The 23,744-nt window shown below is 37.5% G+C and overlaps 1 protein-coding gene across 4 annotated transcripts in view; it reads left to right on the top strand.

Moving 5' to 3' along the window:
• Positions 1–385: 385 nt before the first annotated feature.
• The window catches only part of SUCO (SUN domain containing ossification factor), an 83,425-nt gene continuing 60,066 nt past the window's right edge, over positions 386–23,744 (top strand). Inside the window, exons 1-3 of one of the 4 annotated variants that reach the window (XM_025353597.1) lie at positions 386–1,163; positions 1,542–1,862; positions 20,275–20,389. In XM_025353597.1, the coding sequence (XP_025209382.1) occupies positions 1,063–1,163; positions 1,542–1,862; positions 20,275–20,389 (537 nt within the window). In that variant the 5' untranslated portion in view covers positions 386–1,062. Of the gene's footprint in view, positions 1,164–1,232; positions 1,863–20,274; positions 20,390–22,035; positions 22,147–23,744 lie in introns of those variants that run through there. The other 3 variants (XM_025353608.1, XM_025353626.1, XM_025353618.1) reach the window with 3 other exon arrangements.

Genomic DNA, 23,744 nt, shown 5'->3' with positions numbered 1-23,744 from the left:
AAGAATGTCAATTTATCCCTACCCTTCCATTGCCCCTACTTTCTTTTAAACTTGCATATTAATCATTTGATACTGTTTTTGGGTGAGATAAATATTTGCTTCCTGCAATAGGTGAGAGATGAAAGGATTTTATTGTCATATATTAAGAGTAGCATCAGCAGATAAGTGGAACTGTTACCTAATTACTGCCAGAACAGGCAGTTCAGGGTGAACACCTTTAAAACCAAAATTATCACTCTTTGTATAATTTCTCTAACATCAAATTGACTTATATCCAAGAATTACAGAGTGGGTGAAATCATTCAGTTCTTTGGGACTACAATTAACATACAATTCAACTTAGAAGGTTCATAAGGAAATTCCGCGGCTCAAAATTAGGCGTCAGGTGGGCATTTTACTGAGGGTTTTTTCCCTACGGCCACATGAACAATAAGTAACACCACCTTTAAACATTTTTCACACTAAACATTATGCCATGTTCCAAGGCACAGACCATTGCAGCCTCCGTCCCCTCAGCGGCGTAAAGACTTGGAATGGGCATGCTGCCCGTTACTTAGTATTGAGAAGTGGTCACTTCTTGCTCTTAGGTGAGTGTAAGCGACTGCCTTCCCCACTTTCGGTGAGCCTCAGGACTTGGAGCGTCTGTGGGTGCTCCTCTAACGGAGACAACTCCTCCCTTCCGACTCCATCGCAGAGAACCCAAAGTTCGAAAGCAACAGAACGAAAATCAACAAAACACACTTAAAGTGAGGAACCCGGCAAGCGGCGAAATTCCTGCTGAAAGAAAGAAAAAGCGAAAGGTTTTCCGCTACAACCAATCAGATGAGAGATTCTTGGCTCGCCCCTTTCTATCTACCAATCAACATCTAGGTCGATGGGGCAGTCCATTGATACAGGGAAAGGGTCTTTAAATTTTGTTAGTACAGCTTCCCTCACAACCCTCAACCCCGTCATTCTAGGCCATCCCACGAACTGTGCTCAAAAGAGGAAAAGAGTGCAACACTTCCAAAGCTGATCAGTCTCGTGGTGAGCAGCGAAACTACAGACTTCCGCAACAAAACCATGGATTCTAGGAGGGACAGGGAAAGAAGAAAACGGGTTCTGGAAGGCAAACTACAACTCCCAAGGGTGCTTGCGCGGACTCAGCGCGCACGGGACGAGGGGCGGACCACTGTAAGGGGGAATGCGAACGATCACGGGGCTCTTTTGAACGCTAGCCCGCAAGGGGGCGGGACCTGGGGCGGGCGGAGCAGCGACAGCGTCTGCTCCTGCGTTTTGTGGTCTCCTGCCTCCGGCTTCTCCGCCTGCGGCGTCGGAGGGGGCGTGGCCTACGCAGAGGCTGGTGGGGGTGTGGGCGCCGCGGGACGTGGGTGACGCGTCGCTTTCCAGCTCAGCGGTGTGTGAGGTGTCGCGGCCCCGCCGGCGATTGGCTGTTGAGAGGCGAGTACGCGGCGGCCGTTGGTCGCTGGTCTCACTGAGCAAGGCCCCGGGCGGGCGGGGAGGATATGGGGTGGCAGTGGCGGCGGCGGCGGCTTCTGGAGGCGGGCGTGGACGAGCCGGCGGCCGCAGCAGCGGCGGTCCCCGGAGTCCTGTGAAGCGCCCCTGTCCGCGCGGCTGTGGGGCCCTCGGAGAGGGCTGCCAGGACGCGAGCCACTGAGGAGCCGCTCAGCCAGCGCCACAGCCTTTAGGATTATCGGTCCCATCCTCGCGCTCCTGCTCCGGCTCCTCCATCTTGGCCTCGGCAGTGGCGGCTGCCGGGAGGATGTGCCGCCTTCTGACAGGGGGAAGAAGGAGGAGAAGATGAAGAAGCACCGGCGGGCCTTGGCCCTGGTCTCCTGCCTCTTTCTGTGCTCTCTGGTCTGGTGAGTAGCCGCGACGACAAGCGAGTCCCGTGAGGGGAGTATAGGGGAGGGAGCAGCCCAGGTCACACCCCCAAGTCATCTTGGCTTTTAGGGTCCGGGTTTCCAAGGCCCCCTTGGAAGGGACAAACCGATTACTTCTCGACTCTCCATCTGACTGGTCTGGCAGTGCTCTGTGCGGAGATTTTCGTGGTGTATTTTGGAATTTACAGAGACTCAGTGGGAGAGAGAGAGAGGTGCCGAGATAGAAGGAACCACCAAGTGCCTTTGTACTCAGTTCTTCTACCCCTTGGAGACGGTGCAGGGTTTGGGGTTGGGTATTCAGATCGATGGTAAGTAAGTTGCTCCGATTTGCCGCCAGTCTTTGCGTTCTTAGTGTGGTAAGGGGATAAAGCACTTCGGATGTGATACGTTCCGGACGTGCGATTTTAAAACTGAGTGGTCATGAAGGTAAGAGTAATGTATAAGCAGTAGTTCTCCTGGACATTTCTCGCACAGTGTTTGATCCCAAGTACACTTGGGCCACTGTTTTTGGAAACTTGGGGGAGCGTGTGTGTGTGTGTGTGTGTGTGTGTGTGTGTGTGTTATGAAGCACTTTTTCAGTTGGTTTGGTGGAGAGGGTGTCTTAGATGTAGTGTGTGTAGTAGTTTTTGGTAATGTCCCTTAGTAGTGGGAAGGTAAATACTGTATTTTGAAGGCGGGAAGAATGCTTTGTCCCTAAAGCACCCCCCAAGTTTTACGGAGTTTCCGTTTAATCCCAGGCACTTCTGGAGTTTTTTGAGGAGCAGAGAAAGCTTGTAAGTCGAAAGACTGCCCTCACCGTACTTGGAAAAGCCATTCTTTCCTCCCAGGGAATTTCTTCAAAGATATGTGACAATTGATGACTGAAAACATCTTTCTTTAGTCAAGGCTATTTGCTGTTTGTTATATTAAAATAGAAATTAAGTTTCCTGTTTTGCTTATTTCTGCAGAACACCAACACTATTTTCATTTTTATGGATGCCTAATGGATTCCAGAGGCGCTGAAATTGTAGAGTTGTTGCTCACATAAAATAATACATGAACAAGGGGAAGAGAAAACTCTCGCCTGGCTGAGGGATTTTGATTGGAAGGATGGTAGAAGTTTTTGAGAACAAAAAAACTTGACTTCTTACCTTTCATTCTGAATCCTTTTAATACCCACCTCCCGTTTTTAATAAAATCCTCCCCTTTCTACTTACTGTGTTGGGTACGGAGAAGTGCCTGTAAGAGATAAATCCACTTACCTCATTTTAACTTTAAATTTGTAGATACTGAAGCTTGTATTCATTTTCATCTCTTTCTGGGGCTGCCTAGTTATACTCGTAGACTGTATTTTCTTTCCTCTTTTTTCTTGGTCTTGCCCATCTTTAAACCATGTTTTTATTCATCAAAACTTTCTGAAATGGCAAATAAGGAAAAGGTTAACACTTTCATTCAAGTTTAAAAACTAACACCAGTATCTCTGGCTTTTTTTTTTTTTTTTTTAAGTTAGATGGTGTAAACGAAATCAAGCAATAGAATGTGATTCTTACAATCATTTGTAAATTTAAGTTAACTCTGCTTCTATTTCTTTTGGGAATTTCTGGCTATCTTTTGATTAAGCTAACCCTCAATATGTTTTCTCACCTTCAATCATTAGCTCTAGTGAAGAGCTAATGAATTTCCCTGTTAGGGAAAAAATAGGTTGGCCCTGTATTGAAAGTAGTAATAAACTTCTGTAAAGTTTTTTAACTCCTAGTGAGGAAAATGGATGTGGAGAGTTTAAGAAAAGAGTGTGAACATTTTAAGAAACTTTAGCTTAGGAAACTATTGGTTTAGTTTATTTTGAGATTTGTTTAGACCACCAAATTTAGAGACATTTTAATTATTCTTTAGCAAAACGATTAAAAGACACTAAAATAGGACATTAAGGCTTAAAGGTTTTTTTTTTTGAAGGGTGATGATGAATGAAATTGGGGAAGAGGAGTGGTACGTGGTGATGATTGGCAAAGGGTGCGTTTTTTCTTTGAAGACTCTGCTTTCTTGCCAAGTTGAATTTAATGGCACTTAATGGATTTCTAACTTTTGCTGCAATCTGGTGTGGTATTTCTTTTCCCAACAACCCCATTCCCTTTAACAGAAAGGGCTACCAGCAAGTCCTAGGGTTAGATAAAACGTTTGCAAGAGTTGATGAGTGCCTTTTAGTAGCCACTTTTGTCTCTTTTGTTATTCACAAATTGTCTCAAAATTTTGTGATCCATTTGTTTTGAAGATTTTGAGTGCTGTATGTCTATTCTACAGTATTCTAGTTTCTAAGGTTTCCCCTCTCATGCTACCAATATTACTGGTAAGTTTACTATCATAATTTCATAGATCTTGATTATGTCTCCCCTCTGCTTTTATCTTCCAGCCTAGAGTACTAACCTTAGATTATGTTCACAGAAAAACTATTTCATCTATTCTATGTCATTACTCATTTTTTTTTTTTTTTTGCTGTTTTTTCCTGTTGCATACTTTATGATTTTTGATCAAGTAGAATAGAGTATTCTAGGCATAAATGCGCTATAGCTGCAGCACAGAGCAATGATAGCTAATATTTACTGACAGCTGTCTATGTGTCAGGCACATGATGTTTACTTGACAATAGCACCTTTAATCTTTATAAGAGCCCTGTAAGATAGGTATTATTATTAACTTCCTTTTGCATTTTACATGTGAGGAAGTATAGAGGTTAAGTAACTTGGCTAAGGTTAAGCAGCTGTTAAGCTTTGGAGCTTAAATTTGAACTTAGGCAGCACAGGCTCCTGAGTACCATAGTCCTTTGTAGGTCAGAAGGCCTGTATTTTATATATGTGGCTCCATCATTTACTAGATGTGTGTTCTTTGACATGTTATGTAACTTCTTTGAACCTTAGTTGTTATATCCTCAGAATGGGGAAATTGATCCACTCATACTTCACAGGGTTGTTAGGAGGATGAAATAATACAAATGAGAGATCTTTGTAACAGTAACAGCGTATTATGTAAATATTTCATCATAACATTATTCAGCCACATTTTTTTCCTCATACTTACTGTGCCAGATGTTTTTATGAGCACCGAAAATCTAAGATAGAGGGTCACCAGCTTGTCTTGGTTTTAACACTGGAAGTCGCATAACCTAGGAATTCCCTGCATTAGTTTCCTATGCCTGCTGTAACAAATTGACACAAATTTAGTGGCTTAAAACAACTAACATTTATTACCTTACAATTCTGTGGGTGAGAAGTCCAAGATATGTCTCACAGGGCTAAATAAAATTAAGATGTCAACTGGGCTGGTTCATTTTGGAAGCTCTGAGGGGAGAATATTTCTCTAGAGGCCGCCTGTATTCTGTGGCCCCTTCCTCACATCAGCACTCCAACCTTTTTTTTCATTCCTTATGTCTACTTATGACTGGTCCTCCTGCCTCTCCCTCTTATAAGGACTATTGTGATTACACTGGGTCCACCCAGACATTCCAGGATAATCTCCCTATCTCATAATCCTTAATTTAATCACATCTGCGAAGTCTCTTTTACTATGTAAGGTAACATATTTAGGGATTAGGATGCAGACATCTTTGAGGGGGGCGCATTATTCAGCCCATACCCTATACCATACTTCCTCAGTCATGGGCAAACTAGGAAAGCTGCATTACCTTCAAGAGGAAAAAAAAAAAACACAATTAGTGGATATTCTGAGTGTATCCCCTAATTAGTAAAACCTGTGCTTGCCCCTTAATTGTTTACACGTTATATACATGTGCCAATATAATAATAGTGTATTAGTGTATGTAATAATAATACAAGTTAGATATTTAAGGAAAATTAGAAAAAAATAATAATTTCCGTTAACGGTGCCTTTTGTTCTCATTAAAATAATAATTTTTAATAAGAGCTACGTGATTGACCTACTAGATTATATGACATCGTAGTATAGAAGAGGAATAGCTTCAACTACTTAGGAGCCAGCCTTGTCATTTTCTTGTTGGCTGTGCTTGCATTATTAAATTCTTTGCAGGACTTTTTAAAAAAGCTGCTTCCCGATGTTGTGAGGGTCAGTTCAGTTAAAACTGAATAATTCCTAAGTCTACCTAACTGGGCAAACATAAACCACAGTGAATCATGGTGTGCTGTAAGTAAAACCCATTGTTTGTGAGACTTCCACTCTTTCCCTGGGTTTCTGCCAATAGTCCTTGCTGTTCTTGATGTGTGACCATCTGACCCTTCAGACCAAGTATGAATCCTTACATTAATCTTAGTAAAACTTATTTTTTTAAAACTAAACAAATCTGTTTTTCCTTCACCCCAAAGGATCATCTTGGAGAAGCTTATATTAGACTTTCAGGAAGAGCTTGACATTTAAACAAGTCTTATACATTTGACAAATGTAGCAGGTACTTACAAAGGTCTTTAGGAATAGCAAAGGAAGAATTCATATCCTACTTATGGTTCTGTCACTAACTGTATGTCTTTGGACAAGTTACTTCTGTGAACCTCAACTCTCATCCATAAAATGGTCTGCAGGATGGATAGTTCACGATGAGAGAATTTTGTTGTAGGCAGAGAGAACACTCTTTTTTTTTTTTTTTTTTTTTTTTTTGAGACAGAGTCTCGCGCTGTGTCACCCAGGCTGGGGTGCAGTGGCGCGATCTCGGCTCACTGCAAGCTCCGCCTCCCAGGTTCACGCCATTCTCCTGCCTCAGCCTCCGAGTAGCTGGGACCACAGGCGCCCACCACCACGCCCGGCTAGTTTTTTGTATTTTTAGTAGAGACGGGGTTTCACCATGTTAGCCAGGATGGTCTCGATCTCCTGACCTCGTGATCCACCCGCCTCGGCCTCCCAAAGTGCTGGGATTACAGGCTTGAGCCACCGCGCCCGGCCAGAGAGAACACTCTTACCCAGTTATCTAGAGCGTGAGTGTATGTGAGCAGGGATGGGAAGAGAAGCTAGAGCTGGGTTTTGAAGGGATTTGATTATCATGCAGATAAATTCTGATTCTAACCACCTGACAGAGGCTGAGCAAGTGAAGTCATTTAAACTGGAGAACAGGAGCATGAGGTCACGTGGATCTTTTAATTAGATCGTTGTGGAGGATAAAGTGGAATGTAGGGGACATACTTTGGAGGCAGGAGGTCCTAAGTCGTGGTCCCACTAGAAGAGAGTTGATATCTAAATCAAGATGTTGGCATTTTTGACCTTAGTAGTAATTTTTCTGAGTATGTCAGACCAGTTTTTATCAATTTAAGAGGTTTATTTCCTGGTTTGTGATTATATTTCTGTACCCTTTTGCTTTTTCTCTCATAATTGCTGGTCTATTAATATGCATAAGTGAGCAGAAAAAAATTTAAAAACTAGAACAATATATAAGCTGTTTTTTTCTTTTTTGAGGTGATGAATAGAGCATATTGGAAACATATAGATAAAACATATTGAAAATTCCCCAGAAAATCTGGAGGAATTTTTTGCTTGTTTCTGCTTCTGTCTCTTAACTTTAAAGGTTCTGAATCTATTTCTTCTCTGAATAATATTTGAAATAAGTAAAATAATAACATAGTCCCACTTCTCCAAATCATTCGATGCCCTTTTTTTTTTCTTTCCTTGAATAAACCAATGAAAGATGACCTTTACAAAAATGATTTTTTTAATGGAACTTAATGTGAAAGACTGAGGGAAAAAAGTTTATCTTTGCTCTGGGATATATATTCCAAAGAAAGCACCTGGTATTTATATTTATAAGAGGTGTCAGGTCATACAGTGTCAGATTCCCTTCAGACAAGTTAGATGAAGCCAGCTTGCCTTAATAGGAAAAGGTCTGTGAAAGAAGGTGTGTGACATCTTTGCATAACACCTGAACACTGTGTCCAGTAAAAGATGGCAAATAACATGTTTCATGTTGGTCCTTTATGTTATTAAACATTTGAGGATATACTGGAGTGGAAGCAGGTAGTAGGGTTGACAGGCAATGGAAAAAATAAAAGGTATCAGCTCTTTTGAGCATCGGTTATTTCATTTTTCATTTGTTCATGAACTTGTACATTATTGTTCCACTTTTCTCAACAGTCTGAATGGACAAATGAATCAATATGTATAATTAATATTGTTATGCTTATAACGAAAGGGAAACTTATAAAAATTTAAGTGCTTTATTATTCTCAAGTCATCTTCAAATAGAAACACGTGATGCTTTTGTTTAGTAGTTTATGCATAACTGGAAAGAGACAAAGTCTCTTTACTTGAAACTTATCTACGTGTTTTAGGTTATACTTTAGCACCAGTTTTATGTTACCTGTCTTTGTTTTTCAAGGCCATATTTTAGACTAATTTCACAAGTCAAATTGTACATGTCACAAGGGAATAGGAAATTGCTTTGAATATTTGCAGTATAAGAGTGTTAATCCTTTGGGATAAATTTGTTTAATGCAAGTTTTTTTTGAAAGAAGATTTGGTTTTATTTAGGACTTTATAATTGCTAGTTAAAATTATTTTATATTTTACATGAAAGTGACACCTAGCTTTATTAGAAAGTATTCTGTAACATTAATACGGTTTGTAGGTACTAAGCTAATTTTGTATTATGTAGCGTTTGTAATCTACTGGGGAAAAAACATGTAAAGGCTAAGAATAATGCCTCACATATAGTAAGCACTACTATATAAGTTATTCATTGACTCTAGATACTTTGGTAATTTGTTGAGTAGAAATAAGATGGCCCAGGTTTCAGAGTTAAAAATGGGAATTTATAAATCCACTTAAAATATTATTTGATTATCCACAGTGTATTTGGTGTGGTGAAGGATACAGAAGAATTGTGAGACTTGAGCTCTGTATATAAGCTGCTTGTTACAATACAGATAGTGGTGTAGTGCTTAAGACGTAAAACTACGTCAGAGCTTGGTTGTAGTCCTTCCTTTGCATTATTAATATGAACATTTATTGAGTGATTATTTCTCTTCTAAGTACTAAATACTATTCGAGGTAATATACATTAAATTATTTTATTCTCTGTATCAATGTTTTAAGGCAGACACTCCATTTTAAAGATGAAGAAAGGTGGGCACAAAGAAGTTAACCAGCTTGCCCAAGTTCTCACAGCCGGGAAGCAACAGAGCCAGAACCTAAGAAGGCCAGGTTCTAAGCCTGTGTTCTCTTAACCAGTATGCTGTGCTGCCAGTTGGCTGGTAGATGGTCTCGGGCAAGTTTCTTCACTTTTTCTAGTTAATAATTTTATCTGGCAAAGTGTCAACTTTTTTCATCTGAAATGTGGGTGCCTGTATTGGCCTAGGAAGGAGTGGGCATTGGAATTGTTCATGAAACTTTTAAAAGAAATACACATACATAGGATTCTTACCTTGTAGATTTTGTTAGTAAGTTTAGGATACTCTTATGCATTCAAGTCTGTATTACTGTATTAGATTAACTCAGTTTATTTTTTGTATATCTAACATTCTAAGATACCTGGTTTGAATGTTAGTAAACAACACAGAAAACTGAATTGCATAGTAAATGCTTAGGAGAAAATGAGGGCTAAAGTTCTCAAGGAAGGCTTGACTTGGGTTCAAGGGAAATAGGTGGTTTATAAACTCTGCTTCTATGCAAACAGGAGCTTCATGAGCTGAAACAAGATGTACTGGTGTTGATAATATGAATAAATGGCTATTTCTTTATGTGTGCATGTGTATGTCTGTATGCCTGCTTGCAGTGGGTAGATGGCACTTAATTGTCAAGGAGAGAGAGAGTTATGAATAAAAGAGATAATCTAGTTGATTTGGGTAGGAGTGGTAGTAAACAGACAAGCTTGAGGAGAAAGAGATAGATTTCAGAGGTTTTGGTAGATTTTGCAAGCCAGTCCAAAGAATTAGATAATAAAGATTCAGCAAGAAAAGTGGTGTTGTGAGAACATTATTTTGACATAATTGTGCTAGATTTTTTTTTAGAGGAAAGAGACTTAGAGGGATGAATGCAACTGACTTTCCACATCCACAGATGCAACCAACCTCAGGTCGAAAATATATTTTAAAAAATAAAAAATAACAATACAACAATAAAAATACAAATAAAAACAATGTTGTATAACAGCTATTTACATAGCATTTACATAGCATTAGGTTTTAAATCACCTCTAGATATTTATATGGGAGGATATGCATAGATGTTTTAAATCACCTCTAGATATTTTAAATCACCTCTAGATATTTTAAATCACCTCTAGATATTTATATGGGAGGGTATGCATAGATGTTTTAAATCATCTCTAGATATTTTAAATCACCTCTAGATATTTATATGGGAGGATATACATAGGTGATATGCAAATGCCATTTTATATAAGAGACTTGAGCATTCTCAGATAATAATATCTTCAAATCCCGGATCCTAAAAAGCCTTTGGAGTAATTGAGGCTTGTCATAAGAACAACTTAATCTTGGCAGTAGAAACAAAGAAGAGGGTACAATAAATAGAGATTTCTGAGGACGTAACTGATTTGGTTTTGTGAAAGGTTGGCAAGCTGGCAGTGCAGTGCAGCACAGCAGGTAACAGCATTAGGCTAGGATTCTAAATAACTGGATTTTAGTTTGCCTCTAACCAAACTCTGTTCAACATCCCCTTTCTGTTACCCATCTCAATGCAAAGAGATATTTACTTAGGCTTCTGTGTGCTATATCCTATGCAGGATTCTGGTGGACAAAACAAAGTAGCTGCTTTCTTGGAGCACACTGTCTCTGAGAGATACATTCTAGGGCCTAAAATTATGAATCTGAAATAAAGTTCAATGATAAAAGAAATATTAAGCGTTTTTTGTTTTTTTTTGTTTGTTTGTTTGCTTGTTTGTTTTAACTTGGGCAACTAGAAGAATTGGTGGTGGTCAAAAAGAAGTGGAAGAGTTGGCAAAGGGCTTGGAAGGGGAAGGAGCTGTTAGTTGGAGGTGAATGGAATATCCAAGTAGAGACATTTTATGGGCACTTAAAAACGCAGACTTGAATGCAGCTAAAATTTGGCCTGGAGTCCCAGGCGCGGTGGCTTGTGCCTGTAATCCCAGCACTTTGGGAGGCCCAGCACTTTGGGAGACCAAGGCAGGTGATCACCTGAGGTCAGGAGTTCGAGACCAGCCTGACCAACATGGAGAAACCCTGTCTCTACTAAAAAAGTAGAAAATTAGCCGGGCGTGGTGGCACATGCCTGTAATCCCAGCTACTTGGGAGACTGAGGCAGGAGAATCACTTGAACCTGGGAGGCGGAGGTTGTGGTGAGTCAGGATTGTGCCATTGCACTCCAGCCTGGTCAACAAGAGCAAAACTCCATCTCAAGAAAAAAAGAAAGAAAGAAAGAAAATTTGGCTTGGCGTTGTCCTCATAAAGCAGAGGTCCCCAACCCCTGGGCTGGGGACCGGTGCTAGTCCGTAGTCTGTTAGGACCCTGACCGCACGACAGGAGGTGAACAGCAGGTGAGTGAGCATTACTGCCTGAGCTCCACCTCCTGTCAGATTAGCAGCAGAACTAGATTCTCATAGGAGCACGAACCCTACCATGAACCGCACATGCTAGGTTCTGTGCTCCTTATGAGAATGTAATGCGCACACCCCCAACCCCATTCATGGCAAAGTTATCTTCCATGAAACTGGTCTCTGGTGCCAAAAGGTTGGTGACCGCTGTCATAGAGGGAATCATTTTTGAAAGAGATCATTGGACTTTTGAAACAGAATAAAGAAAGGTGCTAAGCATAGTAAAGCTCTGAAAGGAAGGAGGAAACTGGAAAGAGAGATGGAAAAAGATTTAAGTAAGTCATTTGAGTGGTCAACAATATAAAATGTCTTAGATAAGGTTGAAGAGCTTGAAAACTGAGAAACGGGCCTTGTTTTCAAAAGAGGGAAGTGATTGATAGCTTTTGGGAGTGGAGATTAGAAGATACTTGGAGAGCTCGTAGGCATGAATTCCACACATTTGTTTGGCAGCGAGGGGAGGTAGAAGAGTACTTAAAAAAAAAAAAGTTAACACGTAGAGTAGCTTCGTACTTGTTTGCTACAACCTATTTTACACAGTGCTGCTGGATTTATCTTACATGCAACTTTGATTATGTCAGTCCTCTAATGAAATATCTTTCAAAGGCTCCTTGAAGGATAAAACTTTAAACCTTGATAATTTTTAAATGCCTGCAGTCTGACCCACACCAACTGTTGTAGCTTTATTTTCTACTTTTCCTATTAGAGACTTTGTTTTAGCATGGCTGATCTGTTGGCCTGGTAGTAATTGATTTGAGGACTCTGTAGTTTCTAATTGAAAATTAAGGTAACAAAAGTACTGTCACTTGTGTTTTAGAGGCTAAATACACCGTACCCAATTTCTGAAAATATATTATTATCAAGTATAGGGTATGATTATTTCCAGCATCTTAGAGGACAAATTGTATTGACTGAATTTCTAATGGTAGGTTAAGATATAAAAACAGAACATATCACGTTGTTTACTAAGTGCTTCTCTATGTTGGATCAATGAAATTATAGGCCAATTTAGTGAAACAAGTTTCTAATAGAATTTGATATGTGGAATATTAAGCTAAGAGAATTTAAGACCCAATCCTACATCAGAGTGAAGATTAAAAGTCAGAACTACTGAAATGCAAAGGTTTAATTAGAAACAGGCACTAGAACATAGAACTTTCTTCAGCTAAGCTGTACAGTTGCATGTGGTTTGACTAAAGACTGTTGAAGTAGCAAAATAGAATAAAAACTGCAAGGAGAAAGAGGTCCAGTGTGCTCTTACCTATTAGCAGATAGACCAAGCAGAAGACAAGCAACCTTAAAAGAACTCCAGACTGATAATGTGGTTTAGAAGAATATCTGTCTTTTAATAAAACATTGTGATGGAGAGAAACTAGGTTGCTTAAGCAAAGGCACTAGAGGCCTGGTGATCTTTTGGTCTTGTTTTATTACCAGTGTTTGACCAAAGTGGCTTCCGTATTATTCACCCATTTCCCACAAGTTTCTCAATACTTAAGGATTTTTGTAATTTTTTTCAGATATCCAGGAAGTAATACTCAAAAACTACAATGTTCACTATTAACTTTAACCATACTGCCCTAATTGAGTGGCTGGCACTATATTTCTGTACAAGGGATTAGTTTTGAATTTATGTTTAAGAAGCAATTCTTTATTGCCTAGTTTAGTTATTTCTTTTACCACAAAGTCTTTTCTCATTCTTTTTAAAGCTCTGAAAAAGCTTTTACAATTCATAGTCAAAGTAGGAGCTCAGCAGATCATCATGCTGGCAAGAGGGCAGTGTATTCTCTGCCTTGGAGTTGCTTAGTCTTATGTGAGAAACAAAAATAAACAGTTAATTTCATTTCAGTGTGTATGTGCTCAGGTAGAGATAGCCAACAGGCTGTGAGAATTTAGAGAGGGGCCGCCCACTAACCCCAGATTGTGGAAATCAGGAAAATGTTTTAGACCCTTACTAGTTTCTTGCCCCAAGAGAGAATTATAGGTATTTTGTTAGGTTTTAGATAGTGGGAGTGGGAGTAAGTACAGAACATTCTTGAATGAGGAAACAGCATGAGCCAGAGACATGAGACAGCGCAATCTGTGTTCAAGGAACTATTACAGGTAGCTCTGTATCACTGAAGCATAAAGTGAAAGGCAGGGAGAGTGGCAGGAAGTATGAAGCTGAAGACGTTAGTAGAATTGTTAGAGATTTTTAAATAGCATGTGGAGAGAAGCTTGAGTTTTGTCACGTAGTTAATGGAGTCTATAAAAGGTCTTAAGCAGGGGAATGGTAGTGTGATAATTTACTGTTAGATTTTTGGCAGTGTTAATGGTTGATTCGCGGACGTAGCAAGTTAGGAATTAGGGAGATCTGTTAGGAGTTCGCTCTAGGTAAGAGATAAGGGCTTGAGTTAACGCAGTCAGAATGGGGATTGAGAAATGATTTAAAGAAATTTAGAGTAGAATAAACGAGATGGTCAAGGGAGGGTGAAGGCAAAGGAATAGTCACAGATGTTTTTCAGGTTTCTAGTTTGAGGACTGGGTAGACAGCAGTACCAGATGGTGGGATCAAGGATATGAGAGGAAGAGATTTGGAAAAGGAAGCTAATGTATTCAATTTTGGATTTAGATGTTTTTGAGATATCTTGGAATATGAAGGAAGAGAGATGCAACTTTTAAATGAGCTTTATGTATCGTCAACATTAATGTAGGGTATCACAGAAGGGTTTTAAGGAATGGGCCAGTTAGGAAAAGATAAGGGCTGAAGATAAAAGTTTCAGTAGCCGTCAACTAAAAACCATGAGAGTAGGTAAGTCTCCTATGTAGAATATAAAGGGAAGATTCAGAACCAGACCCTTGGAGCATCAGAATTTAAATAGTGAACAGAAGCAGCATATCAAAGGAGACTCAGCAGCAGGAGTCAGCGTGAGATGAGAAGCAGAAGTGTGTAATTTGACAAGTCAAAAAGGAGGTGGTTTAAGTTAAAACAGCAGTCAGAGGTACCACATGCAGCCGGGGAATCAAAAAAATCTAACTTCTGCCACACCATACTAGTCTGAGTGGCACAGTGAGGGCAGAAACTAGATTTCAGCAGGCTGAGGACTAAGTAGAAGGTGAAGAAGTTGAGATTACAAGTATAAACTACTGTGAAATTTGGTAAGTGAAAGTAGATAGAAAAGGTAGTGGCTGATAATAACTGACATTTCAGTGCATATTCTGTGCCAGGCTAAGCATAGCATATACATTTATTTCAGTTCCTCCTAATAAGTCCATTTTACAATTTTGATACTGAGTTGAGGCATACAGGCTTGCTTACTTGCTTTTTTTTTTTTTTTTTCCTCACTCTGTCCCCCAGGCTGGAGTACAGCAGCATGATCACCACTCACTGCAGCCTTGACCTCCCTGGGCACCGGTGATTCTCCTTCCACCTCAGGCTCCTGAGTAGCTGGGACCAGAGGTGTGCGCCACCATGCCTGGCTAATTTTTGTATGTTTTGTAGAGACGGGGTTTTGCCTTGTTGTCCAGGCTGGTCTCTGACTCCTGGGCTCCTCTTAAATTTGTCCATACTCTTGGATTAAAGTATTAATCTAATTTTTACAAATAAGGAAACTGAAGCTCCTAAGTTGCCCATCACTCACCTTGCAAATTTAAATCTCTCTCCAAAGTGTTGGATTTTTCCATGTTGCTACCTTTCATGTTTAATATTTTCTATCCAACAGATAAATGAAAAGAAAGGTAAGAAGATAACACTGTTAGATTCACTCAAGAATCGGTAATACTAGTCAAGGCTAGTTACAGCATAATACAAAAATAAAACAACTATCACAAAGGAGAAGTTCTGATTAACTACTTCATGATTTTCGTAATGGCAACAAGTGATAAAGATGAAGGCCATGTAGTGTAGTAGCTAAGAGGCCTGTGCTTCAGAGTCAAAAAGATCCAAGTTTTAACCCCAGATCCCCACTTACTAGTTGCAGGATCTTGAACAGGTAATAAAACCTGTATAGGCCAGGCACAGTGGCACTTTGCACTTTGGGAGGCCGAGGCAGGTGGATCACTTGACCCCGGGAGTTCGAGACTAGCCTGGGCGACGTGACAAAACCCCATCTCTTCCAAAAATACAAAAATTAGCCAGACATGTTGGTGCTTGCCTGTAGTCCCAGCTATTCTGGAGGCTGAGGTGGAAGGATCACTTGAGCTCGGGAAGGGGAAGGCCGCGGTGAACTGAGATGACACCACTGCACCCCAGCCTGGGTGACAGAGTGAGACCCTGTCTCAGAATAAATAATGTACAGCAAAATGCACAGACCTTAACTGTATAGTTAGATCAGTTTTGACACATGCATACACGTATGTAACTCACACCCTCTCAAGATATAGAATATTCTCATCACCCCGGAAAGTTCTCTCATGTCCCTTTCTGGTGAATCCCCCGGAGGCAAGTAGTAATCTGATTTCTGTCACCATGGATTAGTTTTGCCAATTCTGGACCTTCATCTAAATGGAATTATACAGTATTTACTCATGTGCTTGACTTCTTTTTACTCAATGTAATGTCTGAGATTTACCCATTTTGTTTCCTTTGTCATTAATTAGTTCCTTTTTATTGCTGAGTAGTAGTACACTGTGTGAATGTACTACAGTTTGTTTATTCTTCTGTTAGTAGTTATCTGGGCTGCTTCCAGATTTTGGCTATCTAGTCCCGAGTAGAAACTACTAGGGACATGCTTGTACAAGGCTTTTTGTGGACATAGTTTTCATTGCTGTTAAGAAGTACCTAAAAGTAGAATTGCAACTGCTGGAACATGGATATTATATGCTTCTCGATACAATATCCTGAGAAAGTCACATCATCACTATAATATCCTGAGAAAGACACAACAAAGGCTTCTGACTGAGAATACCTAATCTGAATCTGGTCATCATGATACATTAGACAAATCTCACATAAGGACTATACTATCTAAAAAGAAAAGGGACTATAGCCTTCAAAAATGTTAGTGCTGCATAAAATAAAGCTCCAGAACTGTTCCAAGTTAAATGATACTGAATAGACATGACAAATGCAGGACATGGTCATAGATTTAATTCCGTATTAGAGAATGGAATTCTAAAAAAGACATTGTTTGATTAATTGACAAAATTGCAATATGGACAGTAAATTTTTGTGTCAATGTAACACTTATTGAAGTTGATAGCTGTATTGTAGTTATTCAAGAGAATATCCCTATTCTGTGGAAATAGATATCACAGTATTTTAGAGGTAAATTACTGGGAGAGGGAGAGAGGGAGGATGAGTGAGTGAGCATGGGCAAATGACAAATAATGGAACAAATTAAGTAAAATATTAACAATGGGTTGATACAGCTAAGGCATTTGTAGATTTTTTTTTGTACTATGCTGCCTACTCTTCTGAAATTTGAAACTATTTCCAAATAAAATATTTAAAAACCGGGTTTGAATTTTCTATGTGTGAGATGTTCATAGATCCATTCAAGTTTATTTGTTATCAGTCTGTTATCAGTTTTTTCCATTCCTTATGGCAGTTTTGCTGTTTTTCTAGAAACGTATCCATTTCTCCTGTTGCCAAATATATTGTTATATATAATTTATAATATTTTATAATTTTAAAAATGTTTTCTCTGTGGTTATCTTATCTTTTTATTCCATATTTTGTTAATTTCCATTACTATCTTCCATTTATTGATTTTGCCAGAAGTTTGTCTAATACTTTCTTCAAAGAACCGACTTTTGATTTTCTTAATTTTCTTTGCTGTTTTTGTTCTCTATTTTAGCAGTGCCTGTCCATATATCCTTCCTTGTTTCTTTGCATTTGTACTGTTCTCTATCTTTTTGAGTTGAATGATTAGCTCTTCTGTTTTCAGCATTTGTCTTCATATATTCAGAAGCATAATTTTCCTGCTATTGTCTCATCTACATCCCACCAATTTTGATTGGTAGTCTTCTGCTGATTATTTCGTAATGTTGTTTCCTCTTTAACCTAAGGATTATTTTGCTACATATTTCTTGCTTCCAGGCTTGGGATATTGTTAGCTGTCTTTTTGTTATTTCAAATTTTGTTGCAGCCTGGTTGGGGAATAGAATCTTTTAAAGCTTGAGTTTTTGGAATTTGAGGCTTCTTTTGAGGCTTCAGTTTATGATTGGTATTTGGGAAATATTCCACGTGTCCTCGAGAAGAATGTTTTAATTTGTATTTGGTATAAAATTCTGTATCTTTGATTGAGCTTCTTACATGGAATATAAATATCATTTTGTCCACTTAATCTGTTATTTTGTGAGGTAATTTAAAATAGGCCACCATAATTTTTGATTATTCTCTTTCCACCTGTAGTTTTGCCCGTGGTTGTAGTGTATTTTCTACATTGTTAGGTGCATATATATTTGTAATTCTTTCCTCTTTTTACTCATATATAATAAATAGCTGTCTTAATGACATAATGTTTTCCATCTTGTTTGGTTTCTATGTTAATTAAAATGGCTGCTTTGTTGTTTTCATATTTTCTTAAAACTGTATGTACTTACTCAAATTTTTAAATGAGTTGAAAATTACCCCTAATGTTTCCTAACAGGGCCCTGTATCTAACATAATAATTGGTACTTACTGGGTAATCTTACATGCTTGTAAAGTTTCTTCATTAAAACTCAGAGGAAAACAATTCATTTGAAAGTGACAGACTCCAGTTTAGTTTTATTAGTCAAGCTTAATAATTGCAGACTCCTTCTCTGCGATTATTAAGCTTGGCTCATTTGCATATTAGCATATTCTTTATCGCACATTAATGTCTTTCTAGAATTCATTATTGCATTATTTTGCTAGATTTATTTAATAGTATGATAAAAACAAAAAGATAGCTGGTTCAGTAATTCTGTGCTAGGCAAATATAAAAAGCTGTCATTGCAAGCCATTGGATATCCATTTTAAAAAGATGGTTTTTTTCAATCACTTTCACATTAAAGAATGCTTTCTTCCGTAATGAAATCTCCCTTGGCACAATAAAGAATGTTTTCCACTTTCTTAATGAAATCTTCCTTGGCTCTTCAGTTGCTATATCCTTTAGAAAAATTTTCCTGAGTCCCTCTCCTATTCTTTTTAGTAAGGATGAATTGACTTCTCTTTTACCCTAACACTTAACCATTATTTTTTGAAACACATAGTTGTAACATACACCCTTAAAATGGCAGGATGCCTAGAAGTATTAAAGACTGTAGGTTGCCACAAGAAAAACTTTTCACCACACATTCAAGTTGAAAACCTTCCTTCAAGGAAAAAATAGAAATACAATTTCTAAAATGAAAGCAGTAGGTTTAAGAAATCTCCAAAGTCTTTAAACCTAGGCATTCCATTTCTTCTGGTGGTATTTGGGTGCTCTGATAAACTAACCTAGACTGGTTGCCTTCTATTCCTTGTTTACAGCTATCTTCCTGGGATTTCTCTTTCTAGTCACCCTGGGGGTTTCCTTTGCCTCTGTTATCTCAGTATCATATTGCTGTAATTACTGTAGTTTCATATAGATCTAGTCCCCTCATATCAGAATATTTTTGACTATTTCTTGACTATTTCTGGCTTACTTTTTATACAAAAAGTCTCCCTTTTTACCACCTCAGTATGTGGTTTTCAGACTGCTCCTATTATTTTGAATTGTGAAATTGACACTTTTTCCAAGTAAAAAGATTGTCAAATATTGGCAGTTTCAAGCATTTCTACTTACTAGAAGATTTCTTGCCAAGTTTCTATCTGGGCACTTTATTGTTTCTATTGTAAATGAGTACTTGTTATGGTTTGAGAGTGTTGATTTGCTTCTTAATTTTATACTTGGGAATATAATTTTTATATCTGGGAATATAATTTTTATACCTGTTCTTTTAACAGGTGATTCTTTTGAATTTTCCATTTATATAAACTCGTCTGCAATTAATGCAGATACCCTCATTATTTGGAACTACAGATAATTTTACTGTCTTTTCCATTTTTATGTCTCTTTTATCTTCGTGTTTTGTAATGCTAATGAAAATGGACATTCTTGTCTTATTTCAGATCTATATAGGTGTCTTTTTAGGTTTCCTCACTATGTATAGTACTGACTTTTAGTTTTATGTATTACATATGTATTTTCCATGTTAAATATATAATTATTCCTGTTTCATTATTGATTCTTGAAACATTGATGGATATATAAGTTTATCAGATGTTTTTCAGTAGCTGTGGATATAATCATAAGATATTTTTCCTTGATATTTTTGCGTAGCAAATCAAGTTGATTTTATTATATTGGACCAATTTTGAATGTCAGAGCTGAACTCTACTTGATAATAATTGTGGTATATTTCTCCTTTGGTATGTTCCTAGAGACTTTCTTTTTTATTGTTTTCTTGGTAAGTTTTGCATATTATTTCATAAGTACTATTCACCTCTAGTATTCATTTATGTGTGTGCTATTTCTGTTAGTTTTTGATATCACTGTTAGGTTCTCTATGCAAAAATAATTTGGAAGCTTCTAGGCTTTTAAACAGTTGAGTTAACTTTAGGATTATCTGTTCTTAAATATTTGTTAGAATTTATAAGAACTGTTGCTTTCCGAGGAGGTTAGCTATTTGACAGCTTTCTCTGTTCCTTGTGTCATAATGATCAGATACTGCTTCTGGTGAAGACTTTCCTGTTGTGCCTTCATGGAATTCGTAATGTCTTACTTGGAATGCTGATAATAATGTTTATGTTTTTCTTATGCATATTGATTTTCATCATTAAATTGTTAAAAGGTATTAGGATAGGAACCATCTGTCTGTTTATTGCCTCAAATTCTAGCCCATACAGAAATACTTTGACTTAACAACTCTTCTTCTTTCTTTTTCTTTCTCTTTTTCTGTTTGTCGCTGGTGGTGGTGGGTGTTTTACAGGCTTCCCAGCTGGCGTGTATGTTGTAAAGAGAGTTCTTCAGCTTCAGCGTCATCGTATTACTCTCAAGATGACAACTGTGCGCTAGAAAATGAAGATGTACAATTCCCGAAAAAGGTGCCTTAAATAAATTAACATTATAATTTGTGTGTCAGCTTTCTGAGAGTGTCTGAAAACATTCAAAATAAAATAATTTCAAAAATGCTGTGCCATAATTTTTGGTGGAGATTTGTATTTTTCTTTGCTATTACTCAGGTAATTCTTACATTCTGATGGTTCAGAGATATTTATATGTTTATTCTTGTTGCTTGTATTTGGAATTTTGTAACATCCTTAGTCCTATAGTATAGGGTAGTGCATGTTCAGAGAGCTGAAAACGAGTGATTTGTTTTTAATGATCTATAATAATTAGAGTTTTTAAAGAAATCCCAATTTTGCAAATTAAAAACTATTAGAAATGAGTATTCCAGGGAGAATCTACAGTTAGTGGCTTTGTAGTTTGTTTTATGTAATTAGGTGCAGTAAATATAAAGACTCCAAAAAACCTCATGATCTTAAAACATGTTATTTTACCATTTTAAATGATAAATGGTGAGTATTGACTTGATTTGGCTTTTGCCTTTAACTTCAGTGTATTTATTTAAAATTACTGAAATAATTTATATTGATATAAAATATTTATTATTTATGTCTCATTCCTTTCCCCAAAGGAACAACAGTTTACTATCTCTTGTGAAAATGTTCGGACCTTGTTCTGTGGGTATAAATAACACCTTTATATATGCCCACAAATTAATATTTTTATTTCTATGAAAATATCATGTATATATATATATTACAAATTGACATCCCCCTTTCCCTCAGTGATAGCTCATATATCATCTTTTCATGTTGTTATATTCTGAATGGCTGCATTTTAATCTTGTTATACAGACATGTTATTTATCAATTGTTTCTTTATTGACAAACTTTTGCATTTTGTTCCCTGCCATGTGTGCACACGTGTGTGTGTGTGTGTGTTTCAACACATATTTACAATTACATACTTGAGGGTTTTCTTTTGCATATTTAGAGTGGATTATTTAAATTTAAGTTATGTTGGATATATTTCTGGGATGGAGCATTTAAAATTTGAAGACTTGCCACGTATCTCCAAAAAAACTATAATTTTATATTTTCACCCACACAGCATGTAAGATTTTGATTTAATCCCCTTTTTGATGAAGCATTTTGCAAACAAATGTCATAAAAATGAATTTAAGCAGAGCATTAAGGGGGAAAGCATATTCTTTCAGCAAACATTTAGATACCTAGTATGAGCTATATAGACTCAGGTAAACAAAGATTGAATATGAACTTTTATGAAAGTTACACTCTAGAAGGCATAAAGGTATTAGAAATTCTAACTCGAATGTATGTCAAAAAAGAGATGAAAGAAAGAGCTTTATGTACCTTCATTTGTCAGATATTTATTGGAGTTTTACTAGGTGCTTAAAACAGTGCTGGATGGTAAGACTAAAATGCTTATTAAGAAATCAAATGAAGTTGTTGAACTGGTGTATTGCACATTTTAAGTGTTGTAGCAATGAGGGGATTCGAGGAAATAGACAATAATCCTGTAAACAAATGAAATTAATTAGAGTCAAATACACAAGTCAATTTTTTGGTTTTAAAGGTTGGAAAGAAATGGTCTTCATATTGCTTTATAACTTTTGTAAAACAGTTTTATCAGGTGATCTTTTTTGTTGTTGTTTGTTATATAGGATGAAAGAGAGGGACCTATCAATGCTGAATCATTGGGAAAATCAGGTTCAAATTTACCTGTTTCTCCAGAAGAACATAAATTAAAAGATGACTCTATTGTGGATGTACAAGTAAGCTATGTTGCTTTGATTTTTAATAATATGTCATTTCAAACTACTTCACAAGGTTGAAAACCTCTGTTCGGTCACCATATTGTGTGTGTATTGTTAGTTTTTTCACTTTGAGGTACTCTGTAACTGGACTTAAGATTGCTTACCTGCTAATAGTACTACTTTTGAGAACATGTATAATTACAGATAATAATAATAATAAATGTGACTAGTCTCTTGGTAGTAAAGGTTTGAGTGTAAATCCTCGTTTCTTCCTCGGTTCTATTTTGGTTCATTATGATGTATCTTGTCTCTTCAGATTTTCAGTTGTTAGGAAATTTCTTTCTAACCTGAATCACTTGGAACAAAAGGAAGTATTTTTATGTAGAACTCGGAGTATTTTGATACCAAGATTTCTACTTATTATGGGTATGAATAGATAATAGGTTAAAATATGTTTTTTCCCTCTCTTATATTACATTCTGAATATTGTTTATTTTGTGCACCAGACTTTATGAAAAATACTAAAAACTAGTATATATACACCATAAACTGATCAGAATGCTGAGGTATCTGGAAGCCGTTTAACATCAGTAATGGCTGAAGGAACTGGGGATATTTGATTGTCTAGAATATATATACCATAAACTGATCAGAATGCTAATGCTGAGGTATCTGGAAGCCATTTAATATCAGTAATGGCTGAAGGAACTGGGGATGTTTGATCTGGAGGCAGAAGGACTAAGGAAAAACTAAAATCTCGAATATTAAAAAAAGAACACACATTTTAACTCAGAATGAGGGAGAATTCTTTCTTTTTAAAAAAATACAGCCTTGGCTATTCTTTTTTTTCGTTTTTTATTTTTTAACCTTGCACTTTTTGCAAGAGCCAGGGCTATTTTATAACTTACTGAGTTATCTAAAGTGATAGAATTAGTTTCATTTTATTGGATTCTGCAAGACATTGTCAAGGGTTTATGCATAGGAGTAAGAGAAAAGTGATACTTGTAGCCCTTACAATTGTATGACTATCCTGAACACTCCTACCATTATTCATAAAAATTTTATTATGATGTAGTTGTGTTCAGATACTTCCAAGTGCTTACCATGTCTTCTATACCTATATTGTTCATTACAGTAGCCACTAGCCACATGTGGCCATTAAGCACTTGAAATGTGGCTAGTCCAAATTGAAATTTACTGTTAGCATAAAATACACATCGGATTTTGAAGACTTAATTAAAAAATAGCATGTAGGCCGGGCACAGTGGATCACCTGAGGTCAGGAGTTCGAGACCAGCCTGGCCAGCATGGTGAAACCCTGTCTCTACCAAAAATACAAAAATTAGCCGGGTATGGTGGCGCATGTCTGTAGTCTCAGCTACTCAGGAGGCTCAGGCAGGAGAGTCGCTTGAACTCAAGAGACGGAAGTTGCAGTGAGCCGAGATCACGCCACTGCACTCCAGCCTGGGTGACAGAGTGAGACTCTGTCTCAAAAAAAAAAAAAAGCATGTAAAGTATCTCACTAATTTTTAAAGTATGAATACACGTTCATATCATAATATAGTATTTGCTAATAAGGCAGTAGTCCTTTTCTCAAGGCCTCCATCATAAAAATG

The sequence above is a fragment of the Theropithecus gelada genome, chromosome 1 (assembly GCF_003255815.1).
Source record: "Theropithecus gelada isolate Dixy chromosome 1, Tgel_1.0, whole genome shotgun sequence".
NCBI classification, from domain to species: Eukaryota; Metazoa; Chordata; class Mammalia; order Primates; family Cercopithecidae; genus Theropithecus; species Theropithecus gelada.
Note: the sequence above shows the minus strand (reverse complement) of the source record. Positions and strands in the feature narration are given on the sequence as shown.